General features: G+C 50.5%; 1 protein-coding gene across 5 annotated transcripts; it reads right to left on the bottom strand.

Annotated features, from left to right (window-relative positions):
• Window positions 1-12,936: 12,936 nt before the first annotated feature.
• CSF2 (colony stimulating factor 2) lies at window positions 12,937-17,010 on the bottom strand. 5 transcript variants are annotated; one of them, XM_072840932.1, is made up of 6 exons: window positions 16,249-17,010; window positions 15,766-15,886; window positions 15,066-15,280; window positions 14,942-14,983; window positions 14,127-14,252; window positions 12,937-13,401 (listed from the first exon to the last, which is right to left on the bottom strand). In XM_072840932.1, the coding sequence occupies exons 3-6, from the start codon at window positions 15,222-15,224 to the stop codon at window positions 13,294-13,296; spliced, it is 435 nt and encodes a 144-aa protein (XP_072697033.1). In that variant the 5' UTR covers window positions 15,225-15,280; window positions 15,766-15,886; window positions 16,249-17,010; the 3' UTR covers window positions 12,937-13,293. The 5 variants fall into 5 exon arrangements, with proteins under 5 accessions (XP_072697033.1, XP_072697034.1, XP_072697031.1 ...); XM_072840933.1 differs by having other exon boundaries at window positions 16,267-17,010; XM_072840930.1 differs by having other exon boundaries at window positions 15,766-17,010.
• Between the last annotated feature and the right edge of the window lie 6,773 nt (window positions 17,011-23,783).

The raw sequence follows: 23,783 nt of genomic DNA, 5'->3' as shown, positions 1-23,783 counted from the left end.
CTAGAACTACCTGTGATGAGTTGGTTTCTGCCAGACTTACTAAGCCATAAGATCAGGTGGGCCTAGCAATAACCCATTATAAGATGGAAATCATACATCTGAAATCAAGTATGAGCAAGATTGGAGGGCACAGGTATATTATACAAACAGGTAATCCAGAACCCCATGTCATCCACCTCTGTGGCACAACAGCCTCTACCTCAGCTCACACCTTTGACTACGTGAGTGATCCTCTAGGACCAGCTGATGGAGGAGGTAAAAACCCAAACTTGGTTCACAAACAGATCAGATTAGTATGTAGATCAAGCCAAAGATGGTTAATGGCCATACTACAGCCCCACTCAAGGGTAACCTTTAAAGGCAATAGTGAGGAAAAACCCAGTGGGCTAGGGCTTCAGGTGGTACATCTGGCCACTGACTTTGTATAGAGAGGTAGTCTGAAATTAAAACATATATGTACTCATGGGAAGTGGCAAATGGCTTGGCTGGTTGATTAGGGACCTAGAGGGAGAAATATCAAAAAACCTGGGACAAGGAAGTTGAAGATAGAGGAATGTAGTGGACAAATGTTTGCAGTATCAAGTATGAAGAGTTTCATATTGCATGGTAATGGTCATCAGAAATCATACCACAATGGAAGAGGTGCAATAATCAGGTAGATAAGGGTGCCTGGGTGGTGCAGTTGATTAAGCCTCTGACTTGGTTTTGGCTCAGGTCATGATCTCAGGGTCCTGATATCAAGCCCTGTGTAGGGCTGTGCGCTCAGCACTGAATCTGCTGGAGATTCTTTTTCCCTCTCCCTCTGCCCCTCGCACCCCCAGTTGCACACACCCGAGGGTGCTCCCTCTCTCTCTCTCAAATAAATAAACCTTAAAAAAAGGTCAGGTAGATATATTGACTCTTCCAGTTGATACTGGAAGTTCATGTTGATACCATCCAGCTTCTGTTAATTCTAACCCAGTGCTGACTCAATGGGTACATGAATAGAATAGTCATGAGGGCAAGTATGGAGGTTCTGTATAAACACAGACTGTAATCTCTTACCACAGTTGATCTAGTTATTGCCACTGTTGTATGTCTAGCCTCCCAGCAGCAGAGACCAGCCCTGAGTTCCAGATAAATATTATGCCTCTTTTGGGGGATCTCCTTTGGTGAAAAAAATTGTCATGCCTAAAATCATGCCTATATCTAGGGACAGCATGTGTCCAATTACTGAAGAACATGATGGAATAAAGGCTTGACTTCCTCCTCTCCCCAACTTAGGAAAACTTGGAAGGACCATCTAAGCTCTAGAATCCTCCTTTGGGTTAGCTGAGACGTTTTTTGTGACTGCATTGAGTCCAGCTTCTCCCTCTGCTCAGTCCTGCTTCTCTTCCCTTCCACAGGCAATCCTATATGCTAGTCTCTGTCTCAGAGTCTCTGTTCCATGGACCCAACCTGAGACAGACAGCCTGGTCATGGTTTCAGCAAAAGGATTCCTTCAAGGTAGAAATGTCTTACCCCTTCCCAGTGTTTTTTTTTTTTTTTTTGGACTCTTTAGGGCTGAATATGTCCAAGTCTGCCTCAGTCTCCCTATGTATGAAAAGGACTAATCACCTCATTCTCATCTGGCTTGGAGTCTCTCCCCTTGGCTAGAATCTTTTAGGCTCTCAGGTCTCTGGACCCTGGAGGTCATAAGTGTGAAAAGAAAAATTGGCCAATTAGAGCTACGCATTTTCTGGTAACAGTGGGTCTACATCCTCTACCTGACACTCTTCACTGTGCTCAGAGTCTGTTCTCACAGTAGTCCCTAAGAAGACCTTTTACAGGACAAGCAGGTCTAGGTGAGTAGGTGGCTCCAGGAGGAATACAGGGGAGAATTTCCTTGTCCCCCAAAGCTTGGAAGGGAAGGTGGGGACAAGAGAATAGATTGATTTTTGAGTCTAGCTCTAGGGACAGTGAGGGCAGCCTGATCCCTTCCTGAGTACCATGAGGTAGAAGGGATTATCGCCCAGGTAAAAGGCCCTCAAAGCCTTTAATCACAGTGACAAGAGGAAACTCCAAGAGCTTCTAGGGCCAAGCTTAGGACAGAACTACCTCTACTACAGCATTGTGTCTTTGTCACTGCCAGGGACTCTGAGTCTGTCAGTCTATCATTGCCACTGTCCCCAACTGGTCTCCCTCTTTCCCTTCCAAGCTCTGGCTACTAGTTCCAGGGACTCTCTCAGTATCTGTCCATCTGTTACTTTCAGGAGCTCTGAGACAGACAGATGTCTGTCTGTCTATCCCTGTCATGGACCTGCTGTGTCTGTGCCTGTAACTTCTGAACCTTCAGATTGACTGACTCTAAGAAAAGACACTCCTTCTTACCATGGGGGCTCACAGTAACTAGGGCACCCAGGCCTATAGCCATACCTGGTGTTTTTTTGGTAATGGAGCCCAAGTTGGTGTCTCTGTCCCTGAGCCTCATAGGCACAGGAGCCTTTAGTGTGACTATGGCCTGAGACTCTTGCAACTCTCACTGATTTCTACCTAGGTTCCAGCACTGGATGGCATGCATCTCCAAGGGTCGAGCTGGTAAGGGATAAGGTGTTAGAGTGTATCTGAGTCACAGTCTTTCTGTGAGTCTGAGCCTGGTTCAGCCTAGTCCCCAGCCCTGGGGAGGGCTAGAGCTTCTGTTTTTGTTGAAAACCTGGGAGGTGCCCACAATAGCTTCCCCAGAGAGACCCCAATAGCATAAGGGCCTGAGGACTGTGGGGGTCAGTCAAGAAGAGCTTTCTGGGGTACAGGAGGAGAGGGGAAACATGTAGTTTCTGACTAGAAGCTGTGGCTCTAGCAGCAGTTGCTGATTCCCTGGCTTCGGCTCCCAGCACATGAAATGACTCCACCCTTCTCTAGCCCTGCTGGCAGAAGAAGCATGGGCAGGAGCCAGGGCTTCCACCAGGAGAGCTCGGGGCTGCCCCAGGCTCTGGGCAGGAGGAAGTGTGACACAACTGACAGAGAGCTAGTCTTCCCTCCCTTTTCCTGTTTCCTTTGAGAGAGTACCCTAATCCATTAGGTGGAAAAGGGAGCTGGCAGCTGTGTTGGTATTGGGTTCCCAGCTCCCCTGGCTCCTGGGTAGCCCACAGTCATATTCTTGGCTCACTTCTTGGATGCTGCTGTTGATAAGGGTAATGATAACAACATCCCTTACTGTAAATGAGTATCTTGTAGTCTTTTGCTGATCTTTGTCCCACAGAGCATTTTCTAAACTTTGGGAAATTTCATACTGCTTTTTTCATCTTGATTTTCATAGAACCTTTGTGCATTTCTTTTAATCATAGATGAGAAAGGCTCACTTTCATCAGACTCTAGAATATGGCCACTGCTAGCATCCACGCAGTGAGGGGTTCTCCTTAAACCTGGGGAATAGAGCAGTAGTGCACCCTAATGCCCAGGACATGAGCAGGCAAGCCTCAAGGTAAGCATTGAGGAGGAGTATACCCCAGTAGAGGACATGTCCATTCCTACTGGACACTGGTCTGGTCTCCCGAGGATGGATGGATGTCAGGCACTTGACTGAGATACATTCCGAGCACAGGAGCCAGGGGATGGTAGGAGAGCTGTGGCTGATTTCTGTTCCTGGGGCCAAGGGCCACTACAAGGGAGACGGGTTGTGAGAGGTGAGGCTAGGGGTGGGGAGTGGTCTGGAGGGATCCTGAGAACCAGAGTGGCAGGGCAGGGTCTTAGACCAGAACTTAGAGCTTGCAGTTCACACCAAGCCAACAGGCAGCCCATGCAGGACATAGACTAATTCCCTAAAATGTAGGTACCTCAAGGGTTGAGTTCCCTGCAGAGCATGGCACTCAATAAATACTTGTTGAATGGATTCATAAGTATATAAATCCATCTGGCTGCCATGAGGAGAGAAGCAGGAGAGGTCTATGTAGAAACAAGTGCCCATGTACCATCTGAGGTGGTGGTCTGTGTGGAAGAGGTGGGCTAGGCTGTGGCAGGGCTATGGAATGGAGAAATGGGCAGATTTGGAAAAGGCCAGGAAACTGAAAGCATGAGGACATGGTAGGGGATTAATTAGGGGATGGAGAGACCTTTAGAGGAGCCCAGGACACTACCCAGGGCTGAGCCCCTCATCCTGGTCTTTCCCCTAGGATGGTTTCCTAGTGTCCTCAGGGCCCCCCAGAGACTCTGGAGCAAGAGGCTTATGGACAAGGGCTGCACTGCACAATACACTGGCTAGACACCATCCACATTCATGTCAGACTGGGCCCTTTTGAGCTGAGTGCCCCCAAAAGGAGATGCAAGAAGTGGAGGCAGCCCCTACACAGCTGCAGTAGCATGGGGAAGTGGCAAGTATAAACTGGCTAATTTCTGTTCTTATCAATGAGCATACTTCCCTGCAGCCTGCCCAAGCCAAGCTCCCCATGGGCAGGTCCAACGGCCCTGTGAGCAAGGTCTGAGGTCCAGGCTTAATCGGATTTGGGTTTTGTTTCCCAACAATTGGCTTTTCAGAATGTTCACAGTTGGGCAAGAGTGACCAATGCAGAGAAGAAATTCCATTAATGAGGAGGACTTCGGGAAGCAGCTTCAGATCATATGAAAGGAGAGGAGAGATCCAGAATCTGATGGATAAGCAATTTCTACAAAAGGCAAGAAAATCAATAATAATATTGTTTATAAAACACTTTTCCTTAGAAAAAGACTTGGCAGTATCTAATTAAAACTAAAAATACGTTTATCTAATGACCCAGTAATTCTACACCATTTCCAGTGTTTCCAAGAGAATTGCATACATAATGTTCACCAAAGTAGGAGTATGGGAATATTCATAGTCTTATTAATGTGAGCCAAAAAGAAGAAACAGCCATCCATCAGCAGTGAAATGGGGAAGTACATGATGGGACATGATGGACTACTTTGCAGAAACAAAGCAGAATAGACTATAACTCCATGCAACAACGAGAAAGAATTACACACACATAATGTTGAACAAAAGACGTCAAACATAAAAGCACAGTCTCTGATTCCAGTTAAATGTAGTTGAAGAAGGACAAGGTGAAGTTATGGTGATAGAGGTTGGAGACTCAGTGGGGTAGATACTATTGAGGGGGAAGAAAGCACAGGCAACCTTTGGAGGTGCTAAAAAATGCTCTGCATCTTGCCCTGGGTGCTGGTTATATTGGTATAGACCTATATAAAAACTCACTGAAATGTACTTAATGTACAACTCAATGAAAACTCAAAATAATTTAAAAAAAAAAAAAAAGGCTTTTCTCCACCACCAGAAGAACTGCAGGATCTTAAAGAAGATGTGGACTTTGCCCTTGAGTGAGGGTCCAGGAAGTCCATTTGAGGGCAGAACCTGGGGAGTTTGTGCTGATCTTCCCTTGAAGTTAAGAAAAAGAAAAGGGAGACGGGTTTTTAATTAATCATCTCTCAGGTTGAAAGAACAGGTCTGGGCCAGAGATAACATCAGTGGCAGCAACATGAAACTGTTTCACTGCTGTTATCTCAAACCACAGTGAAAAATAACTTGTGAAGCTGTGTCTTTCCTGGCAGCCGGAGCCCAGGGTCTCCTCACAGCAGGGAAGTCGGCCAGCCGTTTGGGAGGGTCCAGGAAGGGGGCTTCTGCGGGACCAGGCCTGAGGATTTCGTTGACCTTACCTCCTGTGTGGTCCTGCAGAAGTGCCAGGCCTCTCTGGGCCCGGGAGCCCAGAGTGTCCAGCACTAACAGTAGGTGAGACAGACCCTCCTCATCCCCAGGTCCCTTCTAGGGGGCTGGCTCTATTCTGACCGGCTCTGCAGACCTAGACGCCATGTGCATTCTACCCTCCTATCTCCTCAGAGAAGTAAGGCCAGCATCGGGGCACTCTCAGGAGAAAAGGGCTTACCTGACCTTGCCCTAAGACTCTACCTCTGTCTTGGCCTCCCTATGTCAGAGCAAACTGGTCTGGGGCTGGCACCTCCCCACCACAACCCAACTTGACAGTTTTAAGAAAACTGATGCCTGGGAGAGACCTAAATGCCAGATTTCTTTTTTGTGAAGTCTATTTAACAATGTGGGACAGTCCAGGGCAGCAGCTGCTGGATTCAACTATGTGCCTTCAAACAGAAATCGCAGCTTGCTCAGAAGCCCAGGTTGGCACAATATGTGCCTGGTCCGTGCAGTCCCTGCCCTCTCCTTCCAATCAAAAACATAGACTGTGAATTCCCAAGCACATAGATGTGCAGGCAGCCAGGAAACAGAAGGAGTAAGGGCGCAGGTCTTAGTTTCCAGGGCCAGCCCTGCCCACTTGGGGCTATGTGGTATGGGCCAGATGGTAGCCCCACCTAAGACTCCCAGCACAGGACAGTTGTGAGGTTAATTGAGGATGCCTTGGACAGTACCTTGCAAACCTCCAGGCCTACACTAAGAGCTATCCTGCCTGCCGAGGAAGAGTAGCCAGGTCTCTTTTGTTGTCCATGCTATCTTAGAAAGAGGGTGTAACCCTCTGGGCTTTGAGAGAAGCAGCCCCCTTTCCAAGCTAATCACCAGCATCTTGATTGAATAGCTGAGTTAGGGAATCATTTAATGCAAGCTACCACCAAGGACCCTGTTTACCTAGAGACAATGAAGATGCAAATTTTGTGTAAGCAAGGGAGCCACATGATCTGTGCCACCTCCTTGGCACTCAGTGTCTTTCCTCAGATCCAGCCACAGCCACATTTACAGCCACCACAGAGTAGAAAACCAAGGAGAAAATCCCAATTTCATTCTAGCCCTTGACCCACATGGCATCAACAGGTGCCTTGTCAAGTTGCCATGTAATAAACTTCATGTCTATCATTTTATTTCATGGAATGACAGATTGGCTGTTTCTGTGAATCATGCTTTTCTCCTTCTGTCTGATTCCCCACATATGAATGCTGAGTCAGAATACAATCACGCTATGGCCTGTGACAGAGACTGCCACACGGCTACCAATGGGGCTATCCAGTTCTTAAGGCCCAGTAAGAGGGCTGCACAACTACTTTAGTGTACGCCTTAGATTCTTGGTTCTAATCTCAGTGCTACCAATTTCTGAGGGAGGAGGAGGCCTCCAGGAGGCAGACGTTGATAAAGAATTGAGGTGGTCCCTGAAGAAGACCCTGTGAAGTAAAGGGAGAACCACTGTCTTATTGTCCTGGGAAGCCTTGATGTATGGATGAACTATTCTCAGGCCACCCAGCCTTGCTGTCCCTCATGGTCCAGAGATGGTCCTAGCAAAGCTAAGAGTGTTTCTTCAGGTCATGGTAAGCCTGACCCACACCTGCCCATGGTTATCTCCCTTGGTGAGATATAATTAGGATCTTTTTCCTGGTCTCCTAAGGAAAGGAAGTGCCTAGGGCCATTCCCAGCCAACTATGGGGTCAGGCCATGCCTCTTGTGCCCAGGTGTCCAGCCCAGAGCTCCAGCCTTCCAGTGTACCAGCCTCTTCATAGATGCCGAAGCAGTAGAGCCACCAGGTTCCCAGGGAACTGTGGGTTCAGGCCTGTCTGGGTTCCAGATCAGTATCCATATGGCTCTCCCACCTGGTTCCAGCCCCCAACAGGAACAGTACCACTGTCCAGATATGAGTCTAATTAGAGGGAAAACTGGGGCACATAGAAAACCTATGTGGCTCTCACTGCACAGCCTCTTCATGGATGGCTGTTTGGTAGCCTTGGCCAAGGTTTAAGGTGGCAGGGGGATGACAGTTACTCTTTGTGGAAAATCTGCCTTCCTACCTGTGTTCTTACCCACTTTCCTGTTTCCCAGAAGAGACACTGGAGCCTTCCTATCATCCTTGGTTTCCCTAGAGCTGTGCCGGATAACTCTGAGGCCCTCTAGCTTTACAAAGACCCTGGACCTAAGCTGTGGTCTGTCCTCTGAGGCTAGAGCCCACCCCACCTTTAGACTGGCTGAGAGACTGAGATACCTGTCCACCATCACACAGCAAGTTAGTGGCAGGTCCGGCCTGTGTATACCCTGATATCCTGAACACAGTAATGGGATGACAAGGGCCTACCTGCTAGCCCCCAGCCCTCTACTATTAGATCCCTCAGGCTAAGAGGAGGCTGGGGCAGTGAAGTGACAGGTCTTCTCACCAGTCTCTACAACCCCATCCTGCCATACATCCTGCAGGCTCTAGTACTTATCACAGAGGAGTAACCTTGGGCACCCTGAGCACCCATGTGGGGTGCCCAAGGGGCAGGAGCTCATGCCTCTGGGGAGTGCACTGTGGGGCTTCCTCAGGGGTTTAACCATCCCCCTGTCCCCATCAGCTTTGACACCCAGACCTGAGTCACAGAGCTACCCCTCCATGTTCTGAGATAATTTGGCAGCTCCACTCAGTCACATTTGCTGGCCTCCAGCCTGATGTGACATCTCAAGGTAGAGATAAGCAGAGAGCGGTCTGAGAAGTATAGAGCAAGGGATCGGAATGGACAGGGCTATGGTAGGTCTGTGCATTGGCTGCAGGCATAATCCGAAGCTTCAAGGCTAGGCTAGGTCTATCAGAAGGTAGCTGTTGCAGACAGGTCTGGTCTGAGCCAAATTGTGTTGCAGCTTGATACCTAATCATATTCCAGAACAAAAGGTCTTTATCTTTCCCGGTTTGGTGAAGGAGCTCATGGTCTGAGAGGTTTGGATTGTAGGGGGCTGTCACCTCCAAAAAAACCATCAAATCAGGGTTAGGGTTAGAATTGAGGGTAAGAGGGTCAGAGCTCAGTAGCTCAGTCTGGCAGCACTTCAGGACCAGAGCAACTGATGGATTTACCACAGGCAGTGCCCCCATGTTCTGGGGGAGTAGGAGGAACAGTAGTCAGGGAGTGAGCATAAAAGTCAAGGGGGCTCTGAAGGGTGTTGTGAGAGGCTTTGTAGGTAAGGGGCTTTGCTTTGAAGTCAGATAGCTATTTGCTGATCTAGAAATCTGGGAGTTGGAGATGTCCCTCGTCCCTGTGGGTACCCCTCTTTTGGTCCAGGTTCCCCACTGTACCTAGTCCTTTGTGAGAAGGCTGCAGGTCCACACTCCCCTGAGCCATTTACCAGGACTGACCCTTCTGTGGTCATACCAGCCCTCAGCAGGAGGCAGAGGAGAGGGCATAATGAATTAGATTTAGAGCCCCCAGAAACAGGAGTGGAGATCACACAGGGAAGAGACTTGAGCCTTGAGTCTTGACTCTTGGATCCAGGGGTGGATGGGTACTGAGTGAGGCTGGGGGAGGAGAGATCTGGGAAAGGAACTGCTTCGAGTTCTGAAGGACACAGGGGTAGTAACAAGCTGCACAGACACTGAAGGAGCCCCCATTGTGTGCCCACTGGCACTGGAGGAGCAGCAGAGGAGCTGATGAGGGGGGGCTCCTACTCGCCCTCCTAGGCCTCTCCTCCTGGGAGATTCCTGGCTCTCCAGGTCAGGAGTCCTAGTTATGGGGCCATCAATCCCAGCCCCCTGCCCCCTTCCAGTCTTTCAAAGTCCTTGGGAGACTGGACTCTATCACAACTCACACTCGCCAGCATTTATATATACCCAGCTTTATTGAAGTAGCGGCTGCTGTTGTATCAGTTACAGAAATATTTCTTCAGGCACACCCCTGCCCCCATACCCACCCACAGTCTTGTCAGCCAGCCCAGAGCCAGCAAACTCCCACCCCACCCTGGCTACAAATTTTCCCCAAGGTTCCTCCAATCCCATTTCTTGCAGCTCTAACCAGGCTCCAGTGAGAAGATGGGGTCTCAGAGACTGCTTTTGACCCTTTTACAGGATTTCCATCCTTCTATGGATATGACAACACTCTGTAAGGCTTCCTTGAACTGTGAAAAATTACTTTTCTCAGTAGTACAGTTCTTGGGTGATTCTGTTGGCTAAATAAAAAATACATACTTAAGTCATATTTTTAGCAGAAAAAAGTAAAGCAAATTCTCTTCTACCAACCACAAGGGTCCTGTAAGCCCTCCATCGCTGAGGAGGTAACTCGGGCAGGCCCTCTTCATCTATCTTAGAAGGACACTGGGGGCCATCTGGTAATAGTGGAACACAGGATCTGAGGCCCATCTGTAGCCACAGGGAGAAAAACAGCTAAGTGTGGGCATGTCTCACAGCTGCCCAGGACAGGACACAAGGACAAGCAGGATGAGAGCACACAGGAGAACTGTATAAGCAGGGGGCAAATACAGAGGCATACCTCGGTCATTTCCCAAGAACATGCCCCCCTGAGCCACTGCCCATCCACACATAGTGGGCTTCCAGTGGGACAGGGCAAACCGGACCTCCCTTGGCTGCCCTGTTAGGGTTGGCACTGAGCAGCCCCTTCCTCTCCCCAGTCTGATTACACAACCAGCCCTGCTCTGACCTGTCTCAGACCTGCTCCACACTGACCCCTGTGTATAGGGACCTGGCAGAGGGCATAACAGAAACCTCCAAAACAACCTCTAAGTCCCCACTCTCCTAAGCCCCAGCCCCTGTCAGTAAGTGTATTTCTTTTGGATCAGAAAGTAGTACCTAAGGCCTCACATGTGGCAAGTGGGAGCTCTAAGAAGCCCTTTGTTCCTCTGGGCCGCTGGCTGTGGTAGCGTTAAGTTTCCTCTAAGAGCAAACAGCAACTTACTTTCAGCTTTGGGCAGATTCTGGTGAGTTCTTCCATGTCCTTATAAACCTTTTGTATGTGACGGTCATGCTCGTTATGTTTCGTAAGTTCCTTCAGGGTAGAGATGAAATCCTTTGTAAATTCCCCATAGCAGGGCTCCTGAAACAGGGTTAAGGGTCCTGGGATGGTGGTGGTGCACAGCAGAGCACCAGTTAACCCCCAGCCCATCCATCCCTGGTCACTCTGGCTAGATGAAGCCCTGAATTCAAATTCCAGGCCCTACCCTGATTGTCCCACAGGTGTCCCACAGGTGCAATATGAGTGCTGCAGTAGGTGTCTAATCTCTCCCCAGGCCCAAGGCTAATCTGTGGTGGTGATCAGAGACCCTGGAGAAGCCTGGAAACTGACCACTGATTCCTCTGTGGGCTGAGCTGAAAGCTGCAAATTCAAAATTCAGCTTTTTTCCCAGATTTCTCACTCTAGTATGTTTTGGTCTTGTTTCTGTCCTGGGTGTTGACTGGGGTGATGGTCCCTTTCAAAGGTGGTCAGAAAAGTCCATGTGGCATCTGCACCTTACCTCACTGGTGTTCTGGGGCCTTTTGAAGGAACCCTGAAAGCAGGAGAAATTGGTCAGAAGCACAAAGGGCCACTGAGAGCAAAGTGTTGTTTGATGAAGACCCAGACTTACGTTGTATGTCATGGTGTCAGCCGAAAGTTCTTTCTGAATTTCAGCACAGACTGCCGTGTGATTGTCATAGGCAGACACGCTGGCTGTCTTCATGGAGGCAGAATGGTTTTCTGATCCCCAGAGTGCACAAGCCAGGAGCACGTACAGGTACATGGTAGTACTTGAGGGTAGCTCCAAGCCAACATGAGCACTGGGCTTGGCAGCATTTCTGTGGAGAGGGGTACCTATATATGTGAGTCTAAGGAAATGCTAAATCTCTTATCAGTCATCACTGGCTTACGTGGAAGACAGAGAGGACCTTATCGCCGGGCAAGATGTGCTTTTTATGCATTTTCTATGACCACAGCACACTTCATGGATTCTTGTCTTTGCTGAAAATCAGGCTTGGTCTAAGAATTTTTATTTGTAATCACATTTTGAGTCATGACCTTTATGCCTGATGGTTGGGACAGGTCTTTGGCCAGGACAGGTGCTGTCTGCAGGTGCCTGAGCAGAGAGAGTAGGTAGGGTGGAGAGAGAGCCAGGCAGGAACAGCAGCTGCACTAAGCCAGCTTCCTCAGGTCCACCTGTCAAGGAGAGGGCTGGCTTTGCTGTCCTGTATGCCTGACTCTTGAGGACATACCTATTTCCTCATAGTCCCCAGGAGGGACACAGAGGAACAGGTTCCGGAACAACAGCCTCCAACCAGGCTGGCAAACCAAGGGAAGGGCAGAGCACTGCTATTTCTTGGCCTGAAGGCCTTGGATTTTAGAGGAAGGCACCTGATTAGATGTAGAACTTCATGTAAAAACAAAAGCCAGCTCAGAAAAATGCCATACTAGAACCATGTACTGACAAATTCTGAATATAGATTCTGACTCTCACAGATTAAGATCACCCATTTAGGGGAAAGTTTGGTAAATATGGTGGGCTCTGACCCCTGTGGTTTGTTTTTTTTTTTGTTTTTGTTTTTTTGTTTTTTGTTTTTTTTTGCTTAAACAGCTAGTCTATCTACTGGTTTACCTTAGGAGTGGTTGAAGCCCTGGGTGTGAGGATTAGGGTGTGGCCACTGGGCCCAGGTTTCTTTTCTTTTTTTTTAAAAAAAATTTAATTTTATTTATTCATGAGAGACACACACACACACACACACACAGAGGCAGAGACACAGGCAGAGGGAGAAGCAGGCTCCATGCAAGGAGCCTGACATGGGACTCAATCCTGGGTCTCCAGGATCACACCCCAGGCTGTAGGCGGCGCTAAACCACTGCACCACCAGGGCTGCCCACAGGCCCAGGTTTCTGAAGGGCACAGGTGTTTTGCCTCACACTAGGGCAGGCCCATTCAGCCAGTGGCCAGCCAAGCCCCAGGAACCCCCAAGCCTTCTCAGGAAGTATGATGGCCTTTTACTGGAGCAAAGTTCCCACTGACCAGGTGCCTTAGACTTCCAAGTGAACCTGAAAGCCTCTTTTTGCAGTTGGAGCCCTGAGTATCCAGGGAAGCAGATCTAGGTGTGTGTGATGCAGCACCCAGGCCAACTCTTCCCATTCATCTGCTCTGCTCTGCCATTGGTGCCTCTCAGACAGTGGCCAACCTGCTAGAGCACCCTGCCCCCTCCCCAACCTTATGGCTCCTCTCCACCCATTGCTCTGTGGGGAGTACCATCAGCATTTGCTCAGGGTTGAAAACAAACTGGAAAGTGTACAAATAAGAACAGGCTTTTAATAATTTATTATAATAGTAAAATGTCTTGAATAAATACAGAGTATGATCTTAAATAAATAAATAAATAAATATTAAAATACATAAATATATAAATAAATATTACTGATCCCTGCCAGTATAAAACATTCCCCGCTCCCCATACCAAGCTGGTATCCGGGCAGCATGGCCCAGAGCAAGTCCATGCCCCCTCTACTGCCCTGGTCCACCCGGTGGTCCCTCAAAGGTGAAGATCCTGAGTTTCAGCAATCCATGGGTAGAAAGGCAGTGACTTGTGAGGTATGAGGTATGCTCTCAGGGCTGGCTTCTGGCTGGACTGGGCTGGCTCCTGGCTGGACTGGTCTGCCTCACTTCTTGACTGGTTTCCAGCAGTCAAAGGGGATGTTAAACAGAAAATCCTTCAGGTTCTCTTTGAAACTTTTGAAGTTAATATTCTGGGTTGCACAGGGAGATTCCTTAAAAAAATAAATAAGAACAATAAAACTTTGAGTCCAGGTGTGAGTGGGTAATGGGGGAGCACCAGGGTTTCTGCACTGCCCCTTAGAACTCAGAGGCCAGAAGGCCTATTTGGAGCCTGCCTGCTGACCTAGGTCAGATGATAGGTTGCCACCCAGTGTCACCCAAAGGGTACACAACTCTGTTAATAGCAGCCAGGCCCTGGGGACTGACAAAATGCCAACCCGAGGCTGGCCTGCTGGGCTGGGCAGTTGGGTCAACACCTCTTTTGCTCTTAGGCCAGCTGTCTAGAAAGGGGAGGAGTTAAGGCCACAAACCTCACTCTCCACAGGAAAGGAGTGTTTGGGGCCTTTGTTCAGTCTGGGTATGACTCCTTCCTTGCCCCATGCAATTAGGCACCTCACAAGGAGCCAGAGAGGTGGCACTTGGGCCCAGGAATATACCCTGGACCTTAGTTTCCTTGGGTTTGCCTCACCTTTGACCTCATTAATGATAGGACAGAAGTGTCTCCCACTAGGGACTGTATAGGCATCTGGAGCTCCATGGCTTTAACTCCCAGGGATGAAAATGGGCAGGGAAGCTTGCTCTGCTAATCATCACAAATTTGCTGACACCAAAACCCTTTGGGGTCTTTAACGGCTACAGCCAAAGGTCCCTCCTTATCCAGTCCTCCACCCTCCTAGACCAAAATTTTTCAGCTTTAGGACCTGACATGGGCACTCACCGGGGTAGGGGGACAGTGCTGCTTATAGTGATTGGCCATCATGGTTAAGGGATTCTTGAGGCTGGTGAGGCTGCCCTGCAGGCCCTCCTTGTACAGCTGTAGGCGGGTCTCCAGGCATGTTGGCCCCTGTGGAGAATGTCCATTCCTTGGTGAGTAGTGGACAGGTGCCCTCTGGTGGGCATATGACACTCTTCCTGTCACTTTTTCCTGTCCTCAGCCCTGTCCCCCAAGAGCAGAACTTGGGAGGGGCACAGGATGATGCTAGGTCCAGTCATACACGCAAAAATGAATCTGCACCATTCAGCTCAGGCCACCCTCAGCTAGCACAACTACATTCCCTGGCATCTCAAGAGGGTCCCAGCCCCCACGAGAGGAGATCCCTATACCCTCACCATTCAGGGAGAAGGTAGCAAGGGTGGGGCATCTCCTCCAACCTGCTATGTGAACAAGGCTTGTTCTTGAAATCTCTGTGCCTCTCTGTAACCAACACTCTGTCTCCACCGAGATTAGTCTCATGAGTCCCCCAAGCTCACAGCCCTGTGTCTTGAAGTAATTCCCACTTCACCTACCTGTCCCCTGGTGACCCCTGGCCCCTTGAATGCTAGGTCTGTCCATGGCTGCTCAGTTAATGAAGGAGTTCACATGACTGCTACAGGCGCAAGGCCAGTGGCCTCCCGAGGCCCCTCTGGACAGCCAGCTGACTGGAGAAAGTGGACTGACCACCCTATGAGAGTCCATGTGAAATGGAGCCACCCCCCCCTCACCCCCCCACGGTAGAGGTCTCTGGGAAGGCATGTCAGAGAGAAGCATCTTACCTCAGGGTCAAACACTTCAGAGACCACTTTTACTGCTTTATTCTGTAGAAAAACAAAATACCGTTTTATTAAGCTGACAGGCAGGGCCAATCCAGGCACAGACTGCAGTCCCTCCCTCACTCACCATCACAGCAGTCACGTCATTACTGTTGTTCAAAAGGCTCAGGGCTTCCTGGATGGCATCCACGTGCTGAGAGGGCCGAGTGACAAGGGTGGGTGAGCGGGTGGGTGCAGAGATGCTGCAGACCACAGTGCCCAAGAAAAGCAGGTTCTGCAGCCACATCCTCCTGAGGACTTTAGCCTTTCTCTCTGAGTACTGGGCTCACTGGCAAAAGAGCTCTTATATACACAGTTAGAGGAAATGATTAATGGTGACCACAAAACGCCAGAGAGGCGGGGGAACTACCTGACCTGTGGAATCTCCTGGCCCTTATCACACATGGGAACGGTGAGCCTTTCCTCCAGGTGGTCAGGCTCAGGGGTTTTCATTAATGAGCCCTTCCAAGAATTGGCAGTGCATCCGCCTGCCTTGTTGAGCACTCTCCAGCCCTCCCTGGGTAGTTTGGCCAGTGAGGCTGCCCCCTCCCTCTGAGGGGCCTCTGGGCACAGCGTGGACTTCCTGGCCTGGAGTGGCCAGGGAGGGGCCTGGGAGATACTAGATCGAGCTCCTACACCCACGCTCTCCACCCTGCCTCTAATCGCAAGAAATCTTTGGGCTGGCTGTGCCCACCCTGGGGCCCATTCCAACACCAGCCTCCCCTTCTCCTCCTAGATCCCTCTCCTCTGGCCACAGCGAGAGATCTGAGTAGGAAGAAGACATTCACAGGCCTGTACACTGTCCACCTAGGCAGAATCCAGCCAAATGGCATAGTCCTGCGACAGCTCCCAGCAAAGATCCAGAGTAGTGGCAAGCTCTTCCCATCAGGGACCTCTGCTGCATAGCCCCTGTGTGCAGGGAGAATGACAAGTGTGTACATATCACATCCAGCCAGCAGGATTGTAGAGTGTTCCTCATGGTAAGGTCCCATCTGACAGCAATAGTCAGAGTTTTCACAGCTGTGTTCAACCCCCAAGCTGCAGGGGTGAGTTGGGGCTCTCAGTGGGAGTAGTGAGGGCCCTCAGCTCAAGTTCTGGCTCTAGCATCACCTTGCTAAGTGACTCTTCCCCCTGAGCTCTGTGAATCTCACCACTCTCTGTAGTCCAGACCACTCTTGTGAGCTAGGTACCGTGCTCCTATGTGTAGCCCCTGGCTATCCCCCCACCATTCGGGAAAAAGGTAGCAGGGTGGGGCATCCCCCCCCCCCAACCTGGTGGGCACATCTCACAGGTACGAGGAGCTTCGGGGAACAACGGCTTCTCGAACAAGGTCTTCCAAGCTTAATTTTTACATGGCCCCTGCCCCAGCACATCTCCAGGTCAGAGGCCTCTTCTGTGGAACAGGAACTGCTTCTAAAAAAGCCACAGGCTCTTGAGAGGCTGACGAGTGTTTGATTTTCACAATGGAGTTTGGAGAGGATAGCACGAGTTTGTGTTTGCTGCCTCATGCTGTGAGTTTCGTGGCCATAGAGGTGTGGGTGCACACGTGTACATTTCTGTACTTAAATGTGTGTCAGGGGGCTATTTTATATGAGATGCATCCATGTGAGCCCCTGCATGCACCCCTCTGATATAGAGAAGCTTTTCAACTGGGTTTGATGTTTTGGGGCCCCTGAGTTAGTCTAGATTGATGGGATAGGATACAAGTGATGATATTTTGCTGGGCTCAAGTAGACAGCACGGAGAACTCACGGTCTAAGTCCTGTGGCCTGAGTCTGAGGCCCTGGCAAGTTTCAATTGGCAGAATGATTGCTGCTCTTGCACAAGGGAGACAGACATTAGTCCTCCAGACCCCACTAGGACCCAACTTGATGCCATCCTTGACCTTCTGAACCTGCTGAAACATTCCTAGGTTGACAGGCTGGGGTGAGAGTATGGCACATCCAAACCCTGGTCCTTCTTGCTTTTTCATGAGGGCTCTGCTCAGCCCCTTCCAAGGAGCTCCTAGGAAGTACAGAAGAGGTGAAGAACACTAGATACAGATGTCATAGAGTGGAGGTCTGTGGCAGACAGTGTTCTGGAACCTGGGTAGTGGAAAGCAAGGGCCATAGGCAATGGCTCAACTGGTAGTTAAGGAGGCACAGAGCTGGCGTGGCCCTCTGAGATGGAAGGTCATTTTCCTTTTGGAAATGAGTCGTCACAGATCAGACAATTAGTCAACAAACTCTTCCAATCCACACTAGGCCATGTGCTGGCAAGGAAATGAATGGGACCCTCTGACTGGCCCTCACATCTGGCCCTGGAGGCTCCCAGCCTGGTAGGGGAGATAGCACTGGATCTCATTGTATGGATCCAGGCTGGGATGGGGAAAGTTCAGAGCTGAGGGATCCCAAGGAAACACCTCCCAGTTTAGGGGTCCACAGGAGACCAAAGAGCTTCCTGGGAGATGCCACCTCCCAGGACAGGCTGAAAGGGTAAGTACAGCCAGGTGGGCAAGTTAGATTGTAGGAGAGAGGGAGAGGACAGACTAGTGGAAGAATGTTTGGGGAACAAAGAGATAAAGTTTTAGGAGCAGGTATGGTGAAGAGGAGGCAGGTTCCAGAGAGATTTAGGAAGTAGAATTATTGAGGACTTGATGATATAATGGAGTAATTCAGTCATTCATTCATTTTTATTGATCACCAACTAGGGTCCCAGCAGGGGAGGAGGATACAGGGATGGTGGAAAACATGGCCCTGCCTTTATGTACTTAGTAGCCCCATGTATGGAGAAGTGAGATTAATCTACTCAACACCCTCCCCAGAGGGTGCAGTAAGGAGAGTTAGGGACACTGTCTAGGTGTCTAAGATGGGGACCTAGGGATGAAGGAGCAGGTTTGCAGTGTCTAAGGACCCACAGGAAGTTTCAGTGGTTTGGAGGCTGCCTGTGCAGGAGACGGACCTGGATGTAAATGGTCCATGTCCATGCAATCACTAAGGCCAGAGAGGGTTAGCCAAGAAGGGCTAAGGGCCAACACAACAGCTTTAAGGGCTAAGGGTGTGCTAGAGATGTGAGCCACTGCCAGGGCCAAGGTTCTGGGAGATTAGGAAAGGAAAAGAGGGACACCTGAGTGGCTCAGCAGTTGAGCATCTGCCTCCGGCTCGGCGTGATCCTGGGGTCCTGGGATCGAGTCCCATATTGGGCTACCCTCAGGGAGCCTGCTTCTCCCTCTGCTTTTGTCTCTGCCTCTCTGTGTTTTTCATGAATAAATAAATAAAATATTTAAAAGGAAAAAAAAAAGGAGAAGAAGCAGGAGCCATAGGAGAAGTTCATTCTAGCAGGTAGCCCACAGGCATCAAAGTCACTGTGAAGGACAGAGCTCCTGGGTTTAACCGTGAGGTTCGTGGGCAGCCACACATCATTCTTCTGGAAAGATGACATCAAGGCTGAGGCCATGACATGGGCAGGCATTCCTAGATTGCACCGCATGGAAAGTGGTAGCGATAACATCGAATGCGTGTGCTGACTCAGGGGCCCCGGATGGGACTGTGGGAGGGTGAGAGCAGGGACCGCGGTGGGCAGTGTGACTCCTCTTTGCTCCACCTTCCCACAGGGCCAGGAGAAAACCCTCTGGAAGGGGTTTCCTGTGAGTGTCCTCCCACAGACTGTGGAGGAAACGGGGGCTTGTGGCCACCCCAGGCTCCTTATCACAGAGGAAGTTATCACAATGGGAAGGAAACAGGCCTCCTAGTGTGCACATCCCGTGGGACCTCTACATGGGCATCTCAGCTGATCTCACCCACTCTGGCCTGCGAGCCATTGGTGTGGGAATCCAGGAGACCAGTGGCCTTGCCCAGTCCACACAGTGATGGCAGAGAGAAGATTTGAACCCATATCTGTTCCTGCTCCTCTGACGTCTGCTACCATTTTAGGGATCAGAAAGTCAGGAAATGCTGTTCATTTGGCTAGACCAGCATGGGGATGTTCTCCCTCAGAGCAGCTGTAGAGGGAGACTCCTCCAACTGTTGGCAGAGAAGCTAGAGTGGCCTGCGAATGTCCCAGGGAAGCCCTGGGAGTCAAGGGCAGAATTTCCCCCAACAGAGCCTGCCATCCAGGCACCTCTGTGTTTCAGATTTGGGCTGTCCACCACTGATCCCTGAGTAACTCCCTCCTCCCTAAGCCTTGGCTCCCTTATCTCTACAATGGGTTTAATTTTCATTGCCTCACAGAGGAAATTGTTGCCTATCTAGAAACATTGTGGGGGAAACCTCCCAGGGAGGCTTCAAACTTTCTTCAGCTCTTCACTCCACTTTGGAAGGTTTCTGAAGCCCCAATTGGGCAGAAGACTCAGCCTTGATGGAATTTGCAGGGACAGCTTCCCCTTGCCCAACCCTAGTACCTGACAATGTCTTTCTGCAGATATAGTGAATTAGAAAGCCCAGACTCCACCCAGACTTAGGGTTCAAAGGGTCCTGTATCATGCTTAAGAGATCCTGGTGCAGGGATAGCACCATGAGTGGCTCATTCTCCACAGGGAATGGGATCACTACAGGCCACACCAGACATATGAAGCAACATCTTTGGCCTATGTAGTCATAGCTCCAGGCATACTCCTCCTGCATCTCCTCTGTCTAGATCCCCAGGGATATAACCCAAAAAGACCCAGCCTGTCCAAACCAATCCCAGTTCTTATCCTGCTTTTTGGGTGTCCCCAGTCTCTGGCACTGGTGGTTCTGACTGCATTGGAAGGATCTGAGGGTTCTTAACCATTAGCCATGTGGGGACTCTGATTCCATACAGCCAAGCTTATAGGAAGGCCTACCACATGTGGCCAACCTCATGTCCCCTGCACTGAGAACTCACGTTTGGTGGTCATACTAGGTAGGGAGCAGGAAAGGTGATGCCCAGACTCATGGACACAGTGTTGAGGGCATCAACCAGCATGTGCACAGAGAATGAACAGACAGGAGGGGCAATCAAGAAGTAGGAATGAAAACATTTAAGTCCTTGAGAGGGACCTGTTGCATGTGTGGGTTTGGGGCAGGAAGTGAGTGAGGAGCCTGGTACTCAGGGTTCTGGCTCAGGAAGCTAGGTGGATAGTGAGGCCATTTGCTGCAGTGGGAGAGACCCAAGATAACAGAGAGGTCTGGGTAGTTATTCTAGACTGGACTGGATATGGCAAGTTTGAGAGGCCAGGGGACCTCCAGGAAGTCTCAGTCAGTTGTGGCTATATGGGCCCAGAGGTCAGAGGGAGGTCAAGGCCTAAGACACTTGGAAGTCATTGGTGAAGAGGAAGTTCTCACCAAAGCACTGCATGGAGTAAGCCAGGCCTTGGGTAGTAGTCAGGGGTACCAACTTGTAAGGCTGGGCTTAGAATGATGACACACCCTTTATTGCTTCATTCCTTGGTTCTTGGGGCTTCCTTGCTATTTCCTTAGGACCTAACAACTGCACACTCAGGCCAGTGACACCCCATGGGTGGGTGTAGGCATGCCTTCCATGATGCCCTCCCCACCACTTATGCCTCATGCCCAGTGTGCTTTCTCCAGGGCTGGAAGTGCATCCTCTGCCTGTGAATCTCTGAATCCCTGTCCCCTGGCCTCATCCCCAGTGAGGAGTGTCATCAGGTGTCCAGAAGGAGCCACTTCCTTTATTTGCCTCCTTGGGAAGAACTGTCCGATGCTGCATTAAGAATGAAAAGGAAGTGGGGAATCCCTGGGTGGCTCAGCGGTTTAGCGCCTGCCTTCGGCCCAGGGCGTGATCCTGGAGTCCTGGAATCAAGTCCCATATCAGGTTCCCTGCATAGAGTCTGCTTCTCCCTCTGCCTATGTCCCTGCCTCTCTCTTTCTCTCTGTGTCTCTCATGAATAAATAAATAAAATCTTTTAAAAAAATGAAAAGGAAGAGAAATCATTAGACCAGAAGCCTTTACAACTTCCTAAAGTCCTGTCATGCCCCTAACTGCCCTTTGTGTCTGGGGCTGGAATCCAGTCCAGTGTGCTGGGTGAGAGCCTAGAGATCTGGGCCCAGCTCCCATACCTGCCTACCCCGGAGCTGATGAGCCTGATTCAAGGTTGCAGATATGGGCTTTCTGTTCTGGTGGCTCTGGAATAAGCTTCTGTCAGGAAATTCCTGCAGTGCCAGGGCTCCCTCAGACTCTTGGTGAAGCTTTTGTTGGGCAGGCATGTCTCTTGCTTCTGGTTCTTTGGGTCCCAGAGGGCTCTGGCCTTGAGCCTCAGGGCCTTCCTCTACTCCCTGTTACGTACCTCGGCTTCTGGGCAGAGCACTCTGCCCCTTCTGGCACTTTACTCGGGAGGGGGGGCAGCTAGCCCCTCACAGGAGTGGACAACTTTTGTTCTCAGACCAAGGGCCTAGGAGGAGTGATAAAGGTGAAAATGAATGGGGGTAGTTATGGAGGGGAGTGGCCCACAAAGTGTCTCTGGGATGCCTGAAGGGAGTCCTTGGGGATGTCTCCTCTCAGCCTTGGGACCATAGACTCAAAACTCTCTCTCCTTGAACATATATTTATTTCTTCCCTGAGTATGAGTTGTACTGAGTTCCCTTCCCTGTGCAGCCTGCTGGGACACAGCAGCTCCCTTTACAATGAATGCAGAGTTGGAGGCTTGCCTCCGAGCTGGGCCTTTCTTGCTGTATGACCTCAGGCTATGACATCCACCTCTGAGCCCCAGTTGGCTCTTCTCCACAAAAGGATGGAGTCCTACTCTGCAGTTGTTGGAGAGCACTGGGGGGCTACATGGAGGGATACTTTCTATTTTGGCTGACTGGGTGCCTCCCCACCTCTGGTCTCTATCTCCCTGGCCTTAAGGGAGGAGAGTGATTCCTGGGATGTAGACCAGCCTCCATAGCCTTCTCATAGCCTGGAGGTAGGGTTCCCTGAGTGGGAGTTTACCTGTGCAGACCCCTCCTCAGTGCCCAAACACCTCCCTACTCCTAGCCCCAGGAGGCAGACCCTGCTCCACAGCCTGGATATTTGAGGTCCACTAACTGGGAAGTCACTCAGTCAGAGGAAAAGAGCCAACTGAGAACATTAAGACAGGAGACTGTCCTCCCTACCCCTGTCCCTATTCTGGAAAGGAGGTGGTCGCAGGCTGCCAGTGGCCCAGGGCCTTGTCTTGTAGGAACAGGCAGTCATTGAGTCAGGCCGTCAGCCTGAGGAGAATGGAGTCCTATTCATTGGGTACCCACCAGTACAGGTGGGTTTTTCCCTGTTGTTTCATCTTCCTCCCTGATTCAAGGCTCACCCCCCCCTCTGAGGGGAAGTAGTGGCTGTCTGCTTTTTGGTTTTGGGGTTTTTTTTTTTTATTACCATATTCAGGAGGGCCCCAGCAGGTCCACAAGGATCAGGACAAACAGTGGAAGGAAGAGGGGAGGGAGCACCCAACCAACCTACTTGCCACTCTCATGCTGTTATAGCTCTGTGCTATGTCTGTGTCCTCTGATACCCAGCTACAGCCTGCCATTCGTCTTCCCCTCCCATTCCAGAGGCCACCCTCCTTATGCCTCCCTGACATGGCCACCTCAGAGGTGGACATCTTCATCCACATAGCGTGCTGTCCTGGCTGCACCTAGTTGGTCTCCAGCACAGCCTATATACCCTCTAGGGCAGGGTTCGGGCAGGACACTTACATGGTGCCTGCTGAAGGTAGGGATTGGGAGCACCTGTCTGAGGAAGCAGTAACAAAGCTTCAGACTAGGATTCTGTGGGCCTGGGGAGCATGGAGGGCCTGGGGAGGGAAAAGAGGGAGGTGTCAAAGAATGAGCCAAAGCTGTGGTACAAGCTGAGCCTGGGGTCAGGAGCAGGGTGGGAGGAGAAAGGCCTTGACTGCCTGCCAAGGCAGGAGATAGATGTGAGCCATGGGGCTATGAAGCATGGGGATGGGGGGGCACACAGGAGCACAGAGGCCAAGCTCTGGATCTAAACCTCACTGCGTGTGTATGTGGGCAGCACTGAGTAAAAGGAGGGAGAGTGGGCATGTAGAGGATTTGGATGATGAATGTATGGTGGCTCAGTGAGTGGAAGATGGAGCTGAGGCTCTGTAGCTGTGCTGCCACTGGAGCTGGAACCACGAGGTTATAGAGCTGGGAGGTACCTCTAGAGGACTGGGTCCAGCCAGGGGACTAGACTTGAAAGGCTCCTGTGATTCAGTGGATCCTTAAATCCATGCTCTGGAATCAGACTCCCTTAATTTCTCTGTGTCTCAGTTTCTTCATATGTAAAATAAGGTTAATCATAGACTTCATGGGGTCATTGAGGGGTTTCCCTGAGCCCCTTCTCAGTCCAGGAGGGCAGCAGCAACTTTGCCTGATCCATCTCCCCTGCCTGGCCTGAGGTTTTCAAGGGAAAATGTGAGGCCCTGCCCCCCAGAGGGAATTCACTCAAGCTTCTACTCTGCCTCCTGCCTACCTTGGGCCCAAGGATCCTGCTCTGCTTGGACTGCCCATCTTTCCTTCAGCATCTCTCTTCTCTGTTCTGGTTCCTTCCTGTGGATGTTAAACATGGTGTCTGATGTGGTACCGTCCTACCCCTCTCCCTCCATACATGCAGCACTCCTCAGGCCATGGTTGTTCAGTCTTGCTGTCTTCACAGTGGCCAGGCAGGCTGGGCTATCCTGAGATCAGAGAGGAATGAATGAAGGAGCGGGTCAGGCTGAGACCCAGAGGTCCCCAATACCCAGGGTGACTGGGCTCCAGGGTCAAAGGCAGTGACAAAGGGAGTTCTGGAGGCCCTGGTTCCACTGAGCCACTTGGCACCCACAGTCTGACCCTGTAAGTGGTGTAGATGCTCCCCATGCTCCCAGGTTACCCTA

The sequence above is a fragment of the Canis lupus genome, chromosome 10, assembly GCF_048164855.1.
Source record: "Canis lupus baileyi chromosome 10, mCanLup2.hap1, whole genome shotgun sequence".
In the NCBI taxonomy this organism is placed as follows: Eukaryota; Metazoa; Chordata; class Mammalia; order Carnivora; family Canidae; genus Canis; species Canis lupus.
The sequence above is the reverse complement of the archived record's forward strand: the minus strand, read 5'-3'. Positions and strand labels throughout refer to the sequence as shown.

Excerpts from the sequence above, each read along its gene's own strand:
- CSF2 (XM_072840930.1), bottom strand. The coding sequence starts at position 15,224 with ATGTGGCTGCAGAACCTGCTTTTCTTGGGCACTGTGGTCTGCAGCATC. Across the intron at positions 14,984-15,065 it reads ATGACGTGACTGCTGTGATG|AATAAAGCAGTAAAAGTGGT; the intron begins GTGAGTGAGGGA and ends GTTTTTCTACAG. Across the intron at positions 14,253-14,941 it reads CTGAAGTGTTTGACCCTGAG|GGGCCAACATGCCTGGAGAC; the intron begins GTAAGATGCTTC and ends CATTCTCCACAG.